An 18,396-nucleotide genomic window follows, 5' to 3' on the forward strand; every position below is an offset into this window, starting at 1 on the left:
GGCTCTGAAGAGTGAGTGGGAGTTGAATGGACCTCTGGTGATGCTGCTGTTGGACAGGTCACTGAAGAGTGTCAGGATCGCCCAGCAGCTCTACTGGTGAGTACAGAATGCAATGTCTGTCTGTCTGTCTGTCTGTCTGTCTGTCTGTCTGTCTGTCTGTCTGTCTGTCTGTCTGTCTGTCTGCCTGTCTGTGTCTGTCTGTGTCTGTCTGTCTGTCTGTCTGTCTGTCTGTCTGTCTGTCTGTCTGTCTGCCTGTCTGTCTGTCTGTCTGTGTCTGTCTGTCTGTCTGTCTGTCTGTCTGTCTGTCTGCCTGTCTGCCTGTCTGTCTGTCTGTCTGTCTGTCTGTCTGCCTGTCTGCTTGTCTGCATGTGTGCGTGCGCTTGGCGTACCTTGCTTAAATGAACTTGTGTGCATACCATATTATCTCCTGTCAGGCTGTTGGTAGATGCCCAGGATGACCCCTATTACCAGAGCTGGTTCAGTAAGGTGCAGGCTGCCCTGAGACACTGCTGTGGTAAAGCACTGAGGCAGGAGCTGGAGCACGAGACCCGCCTGGTAACCCTGCTCACGCAGGTGGCTGAGAGGGTCCGCATAGCTGACAAAAACCGCAGGAAGGTCTGTACTGTATGGTGATCTATTCACTGTCAACTAGGAAGGTCTGTACTGTATGGTGATCTGGCCTATCTACAGGGGGAATCCTGGCCTATCTACAGGGGGTACATGGCCTATCTACAGGGGGAATCCTGGCCTATCTACAGGGGGTACCTGGCCTATCTACAGGGGGAATCCTGGCCTATCTACAGGGGGTACCTGGCCTATCCACAGGGGGTACCTGGCCTATCCACAGGGGGTACCTGGCCTATCCACAGGGGGTACCTGGCCTATCCACAGGGGGTACCTGGCCTATCCACAGGGGGTACCTGGGAAGCCTCATAAAAACATAGTCCTAATGATCAGTTGCATGTGACAGGGTACTTCGGGAAGAGCAAAATGTGATTGGTGGTAGCTAGTAACCAATAACGGTTGAGAACAGCTGGTGTATGCTCTGTATAGACGTGGGTATTTATTTAAGTCTTCTATTGTGTTGTGCAGGATGTGTTGAAGAAAGACAAGTGGAAGATTGACAGCTTCTTCAAGAACGGGATCAGCTGTCGTCTACCATTGGACCCTGCTGTCCTCGTGAAGGGAATTCGTGTGGATGTAAGACACCGTTCTATAAAGCAATTTTCTCCTTTGACACAGACAACATTTTATTAAAGGCAGTGTATACAGCCGGCATATTTTGAATGGATCCAGATTACCCTAACCCTAATCTTAATCCTAGGCCTGTAAATTCTATAACTCCCACGCTGCTCCTTTGGGAATCTCCTTCATCAACACAGATCCTCTGGGCAGGAACATCTCTGTCATCTGCAAGGTAACACTCTCTCTCTCTCTCTCTCTCAGGCTATTTCAAAAGAAAAGTTTGGAATTTTAGACCTTTTACAGCTATATGGTTCCTTACCCTGACAGTAGTCTATGAGCCAGGAGAAACTGTAAACCAACCTTTTGCACTGTTGTCCCGATCTCTCCCATAGACTTTTAGTTTAGCGGTGGCTGAAGTTAGTAGCTAGCCACCGCTAACTTCAACTAAGTGTATTTTTTTTTTTTTTTTTTACTAAGTGTGTATGTATCCAGACAGGGGATAACCTGCGGCAGGACATGCTGGTGCTGCAGATAGTGCGTGTGATGGACAAGGTGTGGCTGCAGGACGGACTGAACATGAGGATGGTCACCTACAGGTGTCTGTCTACTGGCCGAGACCAGGGTCAGTGGCTGGCAGCGCTACGTCGTTTTAGACACATAGACTACAGTCTGTGGTAACATGTACTTACTTTAATATACCACCATCTACAGTGCATTCGGAAAGTATTCAGACCCCTTTGACTTTTTCCACATTTTGTTACGTTACAGCCTTATTCTAAAATTGATGAAAATGTTTTTTTTCCCCTCATCAATCTACACACAATACCCCACAATGACAAAGCAAAAACGGGTTTTTAGAAATGTTTGCAAATTTATTACAATTAAAAAAGTATTCAGACCCTTTACTCAGGACTTTGTTGAAGCACCTTTGGCAGCGATTACAGCCTTGAGTCTTCTTGGGTATGACGCTACATACTTGACACACCTGTATTTGGGGAGTTTCTCCCATTCTTCTCTGCAGATCCTCTCAAGCTCTGTCAGTTTGGATGGGGAGCGTCACTGCACAGCTATTTTCAGTTCTCTCCAGAGATGTTCGATCGGGTTCAAGTCTGTGCTCTGGCTGGGCCACTCAAGGACATTCAGAGACTTGACCTGAAGCCACTCCTGCGTTGTCTTGGCTGTGTGCTTAGGGTTATTGTCCTGTTGGAAGGTGAACCTTCGCCCCAGTCTGAGGTCCTGAGTGCTCTGGAGCAGGTTTTCATCAAGGATCTCTCTGTACTTTGCTCCGTTCATCTTTTCCTCGATCCTGACTGGTCTCCCAGTCCGTGCCGCTGAAAAACACCATGCTTCACCGTAGGGATGGTGCCAGGTTTCTTCCAGATGTGACACTTGGCATTCAGGCCAAAGAGATCAATCTTGATTTCATCATGGTCTGAGAGTCTTTAGGTGCCTTTTGGCAAACTCCAAGCGGGCTGTCATGTGCCTTTTACTGAGGAGTGGCTTCCGTCTGGCCACTCTACCATAAAGGCCTGATTGGTGGAGTGCTGCATATATGGTTGTCCTTCTGGAAGGTTCTCCCATCTCCACAGAGGAACTCTGGAGCTCTGTCAGAATGACCATCGGGTTCTTGGTCACCTCCATGACCAAGGCCCTTCTCCCCTGATTGCTCAGTTTGGCCAGGCAGCCAGCTCTAGGAAGAGTCTTGGTGGTTCCAAACTTCTTCCATTTAAGAATGATGGAGTGTTCTTGGGGACCTTCAATGCTGCAGAATTGTTTTGGTACCCTTCCCAGATCTGTGCCTCGCCACAATCCTGTCTCGGAGCTCTACAGACAATTCCTTCGACATCATGGCTTGGTTTTTGCTCTGACATGCACTGTCAACTGTGGGACTTTATATAGACAGGTGTGTGCCTTTCCAAATCATGTCCAATCAATTGAATTGACCGCAGGTAGACTCCAATCAAGTTGTAGAAACATCTCAAGGATGATCAATGGAAGCAGGATGCACCTGAACTCAATTTCGAGTCTCTTAGCAAAGTGTCTGAATACTTATATAAATAAGGTATTTCTGTTTTTTTATTTTTAATACATTTGCAAACATTTCTAAAAACCTGTTTTTGCTTTGTCATTATGGGGTATTGTGTGTAGATTGATCAGGAACATTTTTGCTTTTATCCATTTTAGAATAAGGCTGTAACGTAACAAAATGTGGAAAAAGTGAAGGGGTCTGAATACTTTCCGAATGCGTGCCTCTGTATTCAAATGTGTGTGTGTGCATGCGTGCCCGTCCATGTGTGTGTGTCTCCTTGCATCCATGTGTGTGTGTGTGTGTGTGTGTGTGTGTGTGTGTGTGTGTGTGTGTGTGTAGGTCTGGTGGAGGTGGTTCCAGAGGCAGTGACCCTGGGTAAGATCCAGCAGGAGTGGGGTCTGGGTGGGGCGCTGAGAGAGGACACCCTGGAGAAATGGTTCCACATGTGGAACAAGACTGAGGAGGATTATGAGGAGGTGAACATACATGTATACTGCATGTAGTAATCTAGTGTGTAGGACGTGTATCTTGGTTAGCATTTTGTCGTATGGATGCCTTGTGCCAAACCTTTGACCTTGCAGTTGTGGGGTCAGAGTCAGTAAATAGAAAATAATGTAACTGGTTTAAACTAAGATATAATAATAATAATAATATGCCATTTATCAGACACTTTTATCCAAAGCGACTTACAGTCATGTGTGCATACATTTTTACGTATGGGTGGTCCCGGGGATCGAACCCACTACCCTGGCATTACAAGCGCCATGCTCTACCAGCTGAGCTACAGAGGACCAGTAGATTTCCTCTGGATTTGGACTCTATACTCCACAAACAGTGGGGGAAAAAAGTATTTAGTCAGCCACCAATTGTGCAAGTTCTCCCACTTAAAAAGATGAGAGAGGCCTGTAATTTTCATCATAGGTACATGTCAACTATGACAGACAAATTGAGAAAAAAAAATCCAGAAAATCACATTGTAGGATTTTTAATGAATTTATTTGCAAATTATGGTGGAAAATAAGTATTTGGTCACCTACAAACAAGCAAGATTTCTGGCTCTCACAGACCTGTAACTTCTTCTTTAAGAGGCTCCTCTGTCCTCCACTCGTTACCTGTATTAATGGCACCTGTTTGAACTTGTTATCAGTATAAAAGACACCTGTCCACAACCTCAAACAGTCACACTCCAAACTCCACTATGGCCAAGACCAAAGAGCTGTCAAAGGACACCAGAAACAAAATTGTAGACCTGCACCAGGCTGGGAAGACTGAATCTGCAATAGGTAAGCAGCTTGGTTTGAAGAAATCAACTGTGGGAGCAATTATTAGGAAATGGAAGACATACAAGACCACTGATAATCTCCCTCGATCTGGGGCTCCACGCAAGGTCTCACCCCGTGGGGTCAAAATGATCACAAGAACGGTGAGCAAAAATCCCAGAACCACACGGGGGGACCTAGTGAATGACCTGCAGAGAGCTGGGACCAAAGTAACAAAGCCTACCATCAGTAACACACTACGCCGCCAGGCACTCAAATCCTGCAGTGCCAGACGTGTCCCCCTGCTTAAGCCAGTACATGTCCAGGCCCGTCTGACGTTTGCTAGAGTGCATTTGGATGATCCAGAAGAGGATTGGGAGAATGTCATATGGTCAGATGAAACCAAAATAGAACTTTTTGGTAAAAACTCAACTCGTCGTGTTTGGAGGACAAAGAATGCTGAGTTGCATCCAAAGAACACCATACCTACTGTGAAGCATGGGGGTGGAAACATCATGCTTTGGGGCTGTTTTTCTGCAAAGGGACCAGGACGACTGATCCATGTAAAGGAAAGAATGAATGGGGCCATGTATCGTGAGATTTTGAGTGAAAACCTCCTTCCATCAGCAAGGGCATTGAAGATGAAACGTGGCTGGGTCTTTCAGCATGACAATGATCCCAAACACACCGCCCAGGCAACGAAGGAGTGGCTTCGTAAGAACCATTTCAAGGTCCTGGAGTGGCCTAGCCAGTCTCCAGATCTCAACCCCATAGAAAATCTTTGGAGGGCGTTGAAAGTCCGTGTTGCCCAGCGACAGCCCCAAAACATCACTGCTCTAGAGGAGATCTGCATGGAGGAATTTGCCAAAATACCAGCAACAGTGTGTGAAAACCTTGTGACAACTTACAGAAAACGTTTGACCTGTGTCATTGCCAACAAAGGGTATATAACAAAGTATTGAGAAACTTTTGTTATTGACCAAATACTTATTTTCCACCATCATTTGCAAATAAATTCATTAAAAATCCTACAATGTGATTTTCTGGATATTTTTTTCTCATTTTGTCTGTCATAGTTGACGTGTACCTATGATGAAAATTACAGGCCTCTCTCATCTTTTTAAGTGGGAGAACTTGCACAATTGGTGGCTGACTAAATACTTTTTTCCCCACTGTACCTTTGAAAATAGTGGATTATTGGATGACAAAAAAGTAACTAAAGAAGAACAACTTTCTATTGTCCATTATCTATTTTGAAGGAATACAGAAAAGCCTACTGTATAACTTTATGACCACAGACAGAGCTGTGATATAATATTCTCCTGTATCTCCCTAAACAGTCTGTGATATATTTCCTCCGCTCCTGTGCTGGCTGGTGTTGTTGTTGTTGTTGAGTTAGTTGTTGTTGTCGTGATACAGACGTAGGATCTTATTTTGAGCCAGTTTGCTACAGCAGGAAAATAATCCTGCAGCATCAGGAAATGTGAATTATTATGTGGATTATAATTAATGGAAATTTTTTGTAGGGGTTGATATATTTTTTGTTACGACAAAAAAAGTCTGACATTTTAAAGTGGAAATTGCAAACTTTAGAAGCCTTTTTAAATCTTGAATACACTACAAGGTTGCATTTCCTGCTGTGCAGGAAAAAACTCATCAACAAAAGACTGATCAAATTAAGATCCTACATCTGTAGACTATTCTCCTGTATCTCCCCATCCAGGCTGTGATGAATTTCCTCCACTCCTGTGCTGGCTGGTGCGTAGCGACCTTCATCCTGGGTATCTGTGACCGCCACAACGACAACATCATGCTGAAACACAGCGGTCACATGTTCCACATCGACTTCGGCAAGATTATGGGCAACGCACAGAAGTTCGCCAGCATCAAAAGGCAAGTCCCAGAAGACACTATAACCGTGACTGAGGTCACCACTGTTGAATCCCAAATCAACCCATGTAGATCTGAAAGGAGTGGATATATGTAAGCAGTATATCATATCCTAACTGCTTCACCTAGCCTTCTGACAGGCTGGCTGAAATGTCTCTATATCTCTTACACCTATCCAATCGGCTCTACATTTTTGGTCATTTAGCAGACGCTCTTATCCAGAGCGACTTATAGGAGCAATTAGGGTTAAGTGCCTTGCTCAGGGGCACATCGACAGGTTTTTCACCTAGTCGGCTCGGGGATTAGAACCAGCGACCTTTCGGTTACTGGCACAATGCTCTTAACCACTAAGCTACATGCACTAAGCTACATCTACTGGTATGCATATGGAGGAAGGACTTTAGATATATACAGAAATACTTGAATAAAGGAGCTCTATTCCATTTACTCCCCTGTGTAAATTGCCAACTATTAGTGCTGAACGATGTGCTTTTTGAGGTCGGTTCAGTTTCGTTTCGATTATTAAAAAATAATCAAGTTTTTTTCGATTTGCATAATTTTTTTAAAAACATTAAATGCATTATGAAATAACGACATTACCTTGATTCTAGAGCTTTTTAATGGTAATTACAAAGCCAAAAATAGTGAACATTAAATTGCCAAAACATTGAAAATATTCCTTTGTCTCTGTCAGGTCCATATTGACATCAATAGAAAAACAGGGAATGGCTATGAAATAATCAAATATTTCAGTTGTGTATATTACTTAGTTTTTATTTGATTACTTTATTATTTTTCTTTCTGTAAAACTCATCTCATCTCTGCTCAGGCAGTAGCAGTCAGCCAGCCAGACCATCTAACGTTATGTGCTCCCCATACGGTATTGTCTTTAGTCATCCTATTTAGCTAGCCTGCCTAAGTATGCTGCAGAGCTGTCTGACGAAATCATTTTACTAGTTCTTCAAAGTAGATAAGGCATACTTTCGTGAACTGTCTCTGTCTCTCTCGTCATTGGGTTGTGTACATTCTTCTCTCATGTGGGTCACTGTGGTCGGTGTGTATCTAACCTAACGTAGCAGGCGTAAAAGTGTATCTGTCCAGAGATCTGTATGTAATGACGAGATGCTCATGTCTATGCCCTAACAATGGGGAGTCGTTTTGTCCCAAAACCGGGAAGGCAGGCAACAAGTTTAGGTCCAAAATAAGAAAATAGAAATGCATTGGGATTATTTTGGACTGATTTTGTCGAGAGTGAAACCTCTCGATTCGCCTTCGCCTCTTCCACTCTGACCCGTGCCCGAGACGGGGAAACAATGGTGTAATGGATTATGGTCATTGTAGTTAATTACCATGTTTCTGCGCTGAACTATGTTGAATATTTGTTTAATGAAAACTGCAACTCCCTTTAGCCCAGCGTCCCACATACAGTTGAAGTGAGAAGTTTACATACACCTTAGCCAAATACATTTAAACTCTGTTTTTCACAATTCCTGACATTTAATCCTAGTAAAAATTTGGTCAGTTAGGATCAACACTTCAGAAGTTTACATACACTCAATTAGTATTTGGTAGCATTGCCTTTAAATTGTTTAACTTGGGTCAAACGTTTCGGGTAGCCTTCCACAAGCTTCCCACAATAAGTTGGGTGAATTTTGGCCCATTCCTCCTGACAGAGCTGGTGTAACTGAGTCAGGTTTGTAGGCCTCCTTGCTCGCTCACGCTTTTTCAGTTCTGCCCACAAATTTTCTGTAGGATTGAGGTCAGGGCTTTGTGATGGCCACTCCAATACCTTGACTTTGTTGTCCTTAAGCAATTTTGCCACAACTTTGGAAGTATGCTTGGGGTCATTATCCATTTGGAAGACCCATTTGCGACCAAGCTTTAACTTCCGGACTGATGTCTTGAGATGTTGCTTCAATATATCCACATAATTTTCCTTCCTCATGATGCCATCTGTTTTGTGAAGTGCACCAGTCCCTCCTGCAGCAAAGCACCCCCACAGCATGATGCTGCCACCCCCGTGCTTCACGGTTGGGATGGTGTTCTTCGGCTTGCAAGCACCCCCTTTTTGCTCCAAACATAACGATGGTCATTATGGCCAAACAGTTCTATTTTTGTTTCATCAGCCCAGAGGACATTTCTCCAAAAAGTACGATCTTTGTCCCCATGTGCAGTTGCAAACCGTAGTCTGGCTTTTTTATGGCGGTTTTGGAGCAGCGGCTCTTTCCTTGCTGAGCGGCCTTTCAGGTTATGTTGATATAGGACTAGTTTTACTGTGGATATAGATACTTTTGTACCCGTTTCCTCCAGCATCTTCACAAGGTCCTTTGCTGTTGTTCTGGGATTGATTCGCACCAAAGTAGGTTCATCTCTAGGAGACCGAACGCGTCTCCTTCCTGAGCGGTATGACGGCTGCGTGGTCCCATGGTGTTTATACTTGCGTACTATTGTTTGTACAGATGAACGTGGTACCTTCAGGCGTTTAGAAATTGCTCCCAAGGATGAACCAGACTTGTGGAGGTCTACAATCTTTTTTCTGAGGTCTTGGCTAATTTCTTTTGATTTTCCCATGATGTCAAGCAAAGAGGCACTGAGTTTGAAGGTAGGCCTTGAAATACATCTACAGGTACACTTCCAATTGACTCAGATGATGTCAATTAGCCTATCAGAAGCTTCTAAAGCCATGACATCATTTTCTGGAATTTTCCAAGCTGTTTAAAGGCACAGTCAATTTAATGTATGTAAACTTCTGACCCACTGGAATTTGATACAGTGAATTATAAGTGAAATAATCTGACTGTAAACAATTGTTGGAAAAATTACTTGTGTCATGCACAAAGTAGATGTCCTAACCGACTTGCCAAAACGATAGTTTGTTAACAAGAAATTTGTGGAGTGGTTGAAAAACAAGTTTTAATGACTAAGTGTATGTAAACTTCCGACTTCAACGGTAGGTCTAGAGTTGATTTCTCTCGTGGATGATTTGATTTCTCTCTAGAGAAACGGCACGTTGGGCTCACAAAGAAAAAACAAACTAAATGTAATTCAAGTAATTGAACCGATGTTGTTTAGTTGTTTAATAACCCCCCCCAAAAAAATGTTTTACGAAATGTCGGTTAATCGCTCTGCACTACCAACTACCTACCATGTGACTGACACCCCTCCTCTCTGTGATGGTAGGGACCGGACTCCATTCATCTTCACCTCAGAGATGCAGCACTTCATCACCGGCGGGGGTCAGAAGCCCCAGAGGTTTCATCGCTTCGTAGAGCTCTGCTGTGAAGCCTACAACGGAATACGACGACGCACCACCCTGGTGCTCAGCCTACTGCAGCTGGTCAGTATACATCTTAATAACACCTTGGTAACACTTTATGAAGCATTATGACAGGCTTATGACACCTTGGTAATTATGAGTGGCTTATGACCACCCTGGTGCTCAGCCTACTGCAGCTGGTCAGTATACATCTTAATAACACCTTGGTAACACTTTATGAAGCATTATGACAGGCTTATGACACCTTGGTAATTATGAGTGGCTTATGACACCTTGGTAATTATGAGTGGCTTATGACCACCCTGGTGCTCAGCCTACGGCAGCTGGTCAGTATACATCTTAATAAAACCTTAGTAACACTTTATGAAGCATTATGACAGGCTTATGACATTGTCATGAAGGTGTTACATTGTACAATCATTGAATGCGTGCCTGTGTGTGTGTAGATGCTGGGTGCAGGCATGCCGGAGCTGAAGGACATCCAGGACCTGCAGTATGTTCAGAACAACCTGAAACCCCAGGACTCTGAGATGGAAGCTACGTCCTACTTCACCAAGTAATATGACTCTCACACTGCCACTCCTCTTCACCCCTCCTCTTCTCTTTCAACTTACATACAGAGACACTCCTACTGTGCTATTGTTACACACAAGACACATCTTTCCATCTCTCTCTGGGATCCTTCCAAGTGGCGGCCTTTTAATGTCCATATATATGAACCTAAAAACTATAGGTTTTGCCTGTCATCCATCCATACTTCTGTCTTGCAGGAAGATCAAGGAGAGCATGGGTAGCTTCCCGGTCAAGCTCAACTTCCTGATCCACACCATGGTCCAGTCATCTGGGAAGAAGCTGGCACCGCCCAGCCCTGCTCAGAGCTCCTCCCCCAACACCAACATCCAGGAAGCTGTCATACAGAAGTACACCGTGAAGGGCAAGGATGTGGTGAGTGTCTCTGCCCCTAAGCAATGTGGTGAAATGTGGTAGCTTCATCTTGTCCTCTGATAGGCCAGGTGAAATTGTTGCAATATCGTTTAAGGCGTCTGCATGCTTCCCAGCCGAAACAGTTCGGAACAGTTTGTGCATATATTATGATGACATTTTGTGACGTTTTTGTTCGTTTTGGACTTTGGTAAGGGTTTTTTCGACTGTTCGGTCACACAAATTTTTTTGTAAAGGCAAGCCGAAGTCTACGCCCCTTCGTCAGTGATTGGTCAACATTAGGGATTCTTCAATAAAGTCTTTCTTGTCATTCAACGAGAGATTACTTGTTTTCATGCACATTTTTTCATTGAGAAATACTGCACCAAACATCTTAGTTAGATGTAATATTTATTAAGTTATCTTAGATTAATTCTGACTATTTTGAGGAAGTGAATACTGGCTACGGTGTCTCAAAATGGACAAACAGTACTATTGCCGCTCTTTTCTTGTTTTCCAAGCGAAGGTCTTTTAAGGGAGAACACGCATTCGGTTCGCTTAGTCGACTTCGGCTAGACGCCAGACGAACTGAAGCATGCTGACTCCTTTACACCTATCAGATACACAGCATTTTCCTCATTGGGCCTAAGCATTGAAGTACTATGGCCATTTTAAGCTCACTGTCAATATATACAGTAGTAAAAAGTTACTTTTAAAACACTTAGGCCTATGCCATGTGCTAAACTCTCAATTTGTCTGGTTGCTAGGAGATGGGTTCTCTGTCTTGTTGCTAGGAGATGGGTTCTCTGTCTGGTGGCTAGGGAGATGGGTTGTCCGTCTACGTGGAACCCAAAAGGGTTCTACCATAAAGGGTGCTCCTCTGGGGACAGCCGAATAACCTTTTTTTCTAAGAGTGAATCCTAAAATCACTTTTACAAGTGTAATTATAAAGAGAGATAATGTGATAATGATATGATGTGTGATAAATGTGTGATTTTACTCAAATAATTACTTCAGTCGACGTGTCAATGCCATACTGCTCCAAAGCAGTTTAATTAAAGTGTACTTCATTTTGTCTTCGGAAGACTTTTGATGATGTGTAATTTCAGACTTATGAGTTGAGGGTGACCATTGAGGACGGCTTCCTGATCAGTGAGAAGACGTTTGGCCAGTTTGAGCTGATCCACAGAGAGCTGAAGAAACACTTCATCGAGTCTACGCTCCCACAGTGAGTCTGAGTCACCATACTATTGAATTGCACCAACTTTGTGCTGTACTCGCTCCTTGACACACATAAAGTGTGTCCCATTTCATGTGAATGCATTCAATTAAATTGAATTCATATTTATTCATGCTCTTTTCATTATTGGTTAGATTCCCCAAATGGTTCAAGATGTCGTTCACTCCAGGCAGAAAAATGTCCCTGCTCAACAAGTATCTGAAGGAACTGTTCGAAGGACCGTGTAAAGGGGTATGTCTCAGTCCTCCTTCTCCTTTTTCGTCCTCTTCTTCTTAGTCTTTTTATTCTAGTCACGGAAAAGCTGTCATTGTTTGATCTTCACTGTTTGAATCCCATGAACTGACCGTGGCCCTAAAGCATATTTAATTGTGCCATCTGCAGAATGAGTATGTGTGCAGGTTGTTTCTGGATGGACCCAAGACCGGGACTCCCAACTCTGTGAAATCAGACAGAGGTAATGTACTGCTTCTTTAAGCACCACTTCTTTATGGGCGGCAGGTAGTCTAGCGTTGGGCCAGTAACCGAAAGGTCGCTGGTTCGAATCCCTGAGCCGACTAGGTGAAAGATTTTCCGATGTGCCCTTGAGCAAGTTACTTAACCCTAATTGCTCCTATAAGTCGCTCTGGATAAGAGCGTCTGCTAAATGACTAAAATGTCAATGTAAAATGATATGGGTAACATAATTTTGCAATAAAAGCTTTTGTTCAAGGGTTTGTGGGGGGGGGGGCTGTCTGTTCAATGAGGTCGTTTCTGGACAATATTTCTATCAATTTAGGCCAGGGAACCTTTTTGGCTCAAGAGCACCCCTAGAGGCAAATGTTATGTATAGTATCTTTAACTGTTAACCGTTGTGTTGCAGACGGTCAACCCCAGATTCAGCTCTACATGTCCTACAACGACCACAAGCTCTCAGTCCTGGTCAAACACCTCAAGAACATTGTGAGTAGGGTTCTTCTTCTTCTTCTTCTTCTTCTTCTTCTTCTTCTTCTTCTTCTTCTTCTTCTTCTTCTTCACCACTAACTGCTGTACTTGTCTCTCTGCTCTAATACATCAGAATTTGGCCAATGGTTCGTGTCCAGATGCCTATGTGGTCACCAGGCTGAGGCCGGACCCCCTCAACAGGTCCAAGAGGAAGACCAAGGTGGTCCGTAACAACCACAACCCTACCTTCAATGAACTGGTACATAAACTATCACTCATAGATTTACTTGTTGAGAAACTCTAAATTAATGTCTGCCCGTAAGCAAAGGGAAGAAGGAATATTAAACTGTCACTTTAGCAGTGTGAGCAGCAAGTTACCTAAAGTTGTGCCTCAACACATCTTCAATTTACGAAACAGTCATACATACTTTAGTCTGATTTTTTTCTATAGCTAGAATGGCAGCCTCTGTTTTGAGTCATTTATGACAATAGGTCTTCTGTGAACTGTCCTCATTAAGCAATATAAGGCTTGTAGACTGGAGAGCCATGGGGCAGAGTCCACTGGCTTCATCACATCAATCATGTAGACACTGTGGGTGTGTAGACACTGTGGGTGGTGGTGGTGCAGATGAGAGGAAGTAGTTTGCGTTTAGTAATGGCCAGAAATGACCTGTGCTACATTTCTAATCTGTCTCTGGGGTTTAGGTTAAAGGCAAAAAAAAGACATGTTTCAAATATTTAAAAAGTAAAAAATGAATAACAAAGTGTTGTCCTTCTCTGTCTGTCTTTAGATAGAGTACCGTGACGTGTTGTCTTTGCAAGGCCGCGTGTTAGAGGTGACGGTGAAGAGCAGGAAGGCCTTTGTGGCCGTGACCAATGTCAGACTGGAACAGAAGAGCATGGACACTGAGGAGTGGTTCCTACTGGACAATCGGATGCATAGTGCCTTTTCATTAGGGCGCATCGCAGCATAACACTGAGGAGTGGTTCCTACTGGACAATCGGATGCATAGTGCCTTTTCATTAGGGCGCATCGCAGCATAACACTGAGGAGTGGTTCCTACTGGACAATCGGATGCATAGTGCCTTTTCATTAGGGCGCATCGCAGCATAACACTGAGGAGTGGTTCCTACTACTGGGAAATCTGATTCCTAGTGCGGAATCCAAAGATGAGCGTTTCTTATTGGACAAATCCAGGTAGCACTGTCCCTCCCTGTTTCACAGAAGTGTCTCTCATTGGACAAGTACAGGTAGTACCTCACTCCGTTTTCAAAATGTTTTCTCCCTACTGAACGCCATTCTGGAGAGGTGATGTGATGGCAGCCTGCCACCACTAGATGTCAGTGCTATACAGGAACTTCCATGGAGCAATGGGGGAATTGTTATACTAGAGAAGTTGTCTGTTCGATTTGGCACCTGATCTGGGATCAGTTTACCCTCCTCACCTAATCCAAAACTAACCCTAGATCAGCATCTAAGGAGAATTCTACAACGGGTTGGTCAAAACAAGCATTGTGATTGGTTGAGACGCGTTCTAAGCCACACTAAGAAACCTGTTTAGCACGGGTACGCCTATGACGCAACAATTGGGCATCTTGTTTTCTGTTTTATCTGAGAAATACTTGTGCATCCCAGTGTCCCATCAGCCCAGCCAACCAATTCATTAACTTGATCTCCACTGTAAAAAGCACCTAGACATTATTTCCCCTTGCTTCTAGCCTAACATTTGGTTTGCAACAACAGGGTTTGTATAAACGTTGCTGTCTGTCTCTCGACATTTGCAACTTTGTTTCAATATTGAAATTCGATCTCCAGTGTCCTATTGAGAATTAACGTGTCAGGACGAGACTGACATATTTTCTCAGCCAGTCGAAATCATGAATCGGCATCTTTTTTTACGGATATATATACAGTGGGGAAAAAAAGTATTTAGTCAGCCACCAATTGCGCAAGTTCTCCCACTTAAAAATATGAGAGAGGCCTGTAATTTTCATCATAGGTACACGTCAACTATGACAGACAAAATGAGAAACAAAAATCCAGAAAATCACATTGTAGGATTTTTAATGAATTTATTTGCAAATTATGGTGGAAAATAAGTATTTGGTCAATAACAAAAGTTTCTCAATACTTTGTTATATACCCTTTGTTGGCAATGACACAGGTCAAACGTTTTCTGTAAGTCTTCACGAGGTTTTCACACACTGTTGCTGGTATTTTGGCCCATTCCTCCATGCATATCTCCTCTAGAGCAGTGATGTTTTGGGGCTGTCGCTGGGCAACACAGACTTTCAACTCCCTCCAAAGATTTTCTATGGGGTTGAGATCTGGAGACTGGCTAGGCCACTCCAGGACCTTGAAATGCTTCTTACGAAGCCACTCCTTCGTTGCCCGGGCGGTGTGTTTGGGATCATTGTCATGCTGAAAGACCCAGCCACGTTTCATCTTCAATGCCCTTGCTGATGGAAGGAGGTTTTCACTCAAAATCTCACGATATATGGCCCCATTCATTCTTTCCTTTACACAGATCAGTCGTCCTGGTCCCTTTGCAGAAAAACAGCCCCAAAGCATGATGTTTCCACCCCCATGCTTCACATTAGGTATGGTGTTCTTTGGATGCAACTCAGCATTCTTTGTCCTCCAAACACGACGAGTTGAGTTTTTACCAAAAAGTTATATTTTGGTTTCATCTGACCATATGACATTCTCCCAATCCTCTTCTGGATCATCCAAATGCACTCTAGCAAACTTCAGACGGGCCTGGACATGTACTGGCTTAAGCAGGGGGACACGTCTGGCACTGCTGGATTTGAGTCCATGGCGGCGTAGTGTGTTACTGATGGTAGGCTTTGTTACTTTGGTCCCAGCTCTCTGCAGGTCATTCACTAGGTTCCCCCGTGTGGTTCTGGGATTTTTGCTCACCGTTCTTGTGATCATTTTGACCCCACGGGGTGAGATCTTGCGTGGAGCCCCAGATCGAGGGAGATTATCAGTGGTCTTGTATGTCTTCCATTTCCTAATAACTGCTCCCACAGTTGATTTCTTCAAACCAAGCTGCTTACCTATTGCAGATTCAGTCTTCCCAGCCTGGTGCAGGTCTACAATTTTGTTTCTGGTGTCCTTTGACAGCTCTTTGGTCTTAGCCATAGTGGAGTTTGGAGTGTGACTGTTTGAGGTCGTGGACAGGTGTCTTTTATACTGATAACAAGTTCAAACAGGTGCCATTAATACAGGTAACGAGTGGAGGACAGAGGAGCCTCTTAAAGAAGAAGTTACAGGTCTGTGAGAGCCAGAAATCTTGCTTGTTTGTAGGTGACCAAATACTTATTTTCCACCATATTTTGCAAATAAATTCATTAAAAATCTGACAATGTGATTTTCTGGAGAAAAACATTCTCAATTTGTCTGTCATAGTTGACGTGTACCTATGATGAAAATTACAGGCCTCTCTCATCTTTTTAAGTGGGAGAACTTGCACAATTGGTGGCTGACTAAATACTTTTTTTCCCCACTGTACAAAGAAATGTCAATAGAACAACAGGTCAAACGAAATTAAATGCAGCTACTTTGCTGATATTCTAGCTGCATGGTTTGACGTGACTGTGTTAGCCGTAGTTGGCTAGCTAGCAAGCAAGGGATAAGAGAGTTGCCAGCCAGCGTGGCAACGGAACATTTAGAACGAACGACTGGGTCCATAGATATAGAGCAAAAATACTTTACGACTGGGAACCTAACCGATAGAATGAACGGCCAGCCGGCAAGCTAGCAAACATAGATCGGGACTAGGCCTATATTTTAGTTAAGGGATGAAATATTAGAATATGAATACATTTTATCAAAACAACGTTTTTTATTGAATTGGTAACCCGTTGTAGAAAAGCAATTGTAAAACAACCTATTTAGCACAACTGTGCTGATCTACGGTCCGCCTCGTAACTTTGACCACAGCACAGCCATGCAGTTTTGTTTTGTTTAGCTATTGCTTTACTTCATCCTACTCCTTTATATAGATGAGTCAACATCCTGCTCCTTTATATAGATGAGTCAACATCCTGCTCCTTTATATAGATGAGTCAACATCCTGCTCCTTCGTATAGATGAGTCAACATCCTGCTCCTTTATATAGATGAGTCAACATCCTGCTCCTTTATATAGATGAGTCAACATCCTGCTCCTTCATATAGATGAGTCAACATCCTGCTCCTTTATATAGATGAGTCAACATCCTACTCCTTTATATAGATGAGTCAACATTCAGCTCCTTTATATAGATGAGTCAACATCCTGCTCCTTTATATAGATGAGTCAACATCCTGCTCCTTTATATAGATGAGTCAACATCCTGCTCCTTCATATAGATGAGTCAACATCCTGCTCCTTTATATAGATGAGTCAACATCCTGCTCCTTTATATAGATGAGTCAACATCCTGCTCCTTCATATAGATGAGTCAACATCCTGCTCCTTCATATAGATGAGTCAACATCCAGCTCCTTCATATAGATGAGTCAACATCCAGCTCCTTTATATATAGATGAGTCAACATCCAGCTCCTTCATATAGATGAGTCAACATCCTGCTCCTTCATATAGATGAGTCAACATCCTGCTCCTTCATATAGATGAGTCAACATCCTGCTCCTTTATATAGATGAGTCAACATCCTGCTCCTTCATATAGATGAGTCAACATCCAGCTCCTTCATATAGATGAGTCAACATCCAGCTCCTTCATATAGATGAGTCAACATCCAGCTCCTTCATATAGATGAGTCAACATCCAGCTCCTTTATATAGATGAGTCAACATCCTGCTCCTTTATATAGATGAGTCAACATCCTGCTCCTTCATATAGATGAGTCAACATCCAGCTCCTTTATATAGATGAGTCAACATCCTGCTCCTTTATATAGATGAGTCAACATCCTGCTCCTTTATATAGATGAGTCAACACCCTAAGCACACCACTACTAGTGGTTCTTGGAGGGTGTTTGGATTTGAAGAATGAAATGTTACAAAGCTGGGGATGGGACTAGGCCTAGCAGGGAGGCTGTTTACTGGGACTCTAGTCTGATACTGGACACTGTATTTAGGATCTATTCTCTACACTGTATCTTCCTTGGTCTATTTATTTCTCAAAATGAAGGAAATGTATGTTTTGAAAATGTGTAATTAATTATAGCCATTATTGAACTCATCATGTACTGTTTGTTATGTGTGTAGATAATTTGTTGTGAAATGTAATGAACTGTTTATACTCTTAATAGTCTGATTGCTCCTATTGGGGACAGAACTGGGAGAGATGAGAGCATGTGGCTGTCTCCCTCCCTCCCATCCCCAGCTCAACCCTATTCCAATCCTCAGCTCAACCCTATTCCAATCCTCAGCTCAGCCCTATTCCAATCCTCAGCTCAGCCCTATTCCAATCCTCAGCTCAGCCCTAGTCCAATCCTCAGCTCAGCCCTAGTCCAATCCTCAGCTCAGCCCTATTCCAATCCTCAGCTCAGCCCTATTCCAATCCTCAGCTCAGTCCTTGTCTAATCCTCAGCTCAGTCCTAGTCCCATCTATCTCCATTCTCTGACCTGTTCTATCTGCTCTGCACTCCACTAGTCTGAGTCGTGCATAGTGGTGTATTGATGTGATTAGTCTGAGCCATGCATAGTGGTGTATTGAT

The 18,396-nt window shown here is 43.4% G+C and overlaps 1 protein-coding gene across 1 annotated transcript in view; it reads left to right on the plus strand.

Annotated features, from left to right (window-relative positions):
- The window catches only part of pik3c2g (phosphatidylinositol-4-phosphate 3-kinase catalytic subunit type 2 gamma), a 26,349-nt gene extending 11,730 nt beyond the window's left edge, over positions 1-14,619 (plus strand). The window contains exons 11-26 of the mRNA XM_084197746.1: positions 2-96; positions 435-615; positions 1,093-1,200; positions 1,325-1,417; positions 1,678-1,807; positions 3,554-3,690; positions 6,197-6,366; positions 9,544-9,700; positions 10,087-10,196; positions 10,411-10,585; positions 11,671-11,789; positions 11,936-12,032; positions 12,183-12,255; positions 12,661-12,740; positions 12,856-12,981; positions 13,514-14,619. Of these exons, the coding sequence (XP_084053872.1) occupies positions 2-96; positions 435-615; positions 1,093-1,200; positions 1,325-1,417; positions 1,678-1,807; positions 3,554-3,690; positions 6,197-6,366; positions 9,544-9,700; positions 10,087-10,196; positions 10,411-10,585; positions 11,671-11,789; positions 11,936-12,032; positions 12,183-12,255; positions 12,661-12,740; positions 12,856-12,981; positions 13,514-13,696 (2,034 nt within the window). The 3' untranslated portion in view covers positions 13,697-14,619. The remainder of the gene's footprint in view (position 1; positions 97-434; positions 616-1,092; positions 1,201-1,324; positions 1,418-1,677; positions 1,808-3,553; positions 3,691-6,196; positions 6,367-9,543; positions 9,701-10,086; positions 10,197-10,410; positions 10,586-11,670; positions 11,790-11,935; positions 12,033-12,182; positions 12,256-12,660; positions 12,741-12,855; positions 12,982-13,513) is intronic.
- The last annotated feature ends 3,777 nt before the right edge of the window (positions 14,620-18,396 follow it).

This window comes from Coregonus lavaretus, assembly GCF_964263955.1.
Source record: "Coregonus lavaretus genome assembly, contig: HAP1_SCAFFOLD_882, whole genome shotgun sequence".
Classification (NCBI taxonomy): domain Eukaryota; kingdom Metazoa; phylum Chordata; class Actinopteri; order Salmoniformes; family Salmonidae; genus Coregonus; species Coregonus lavaretus.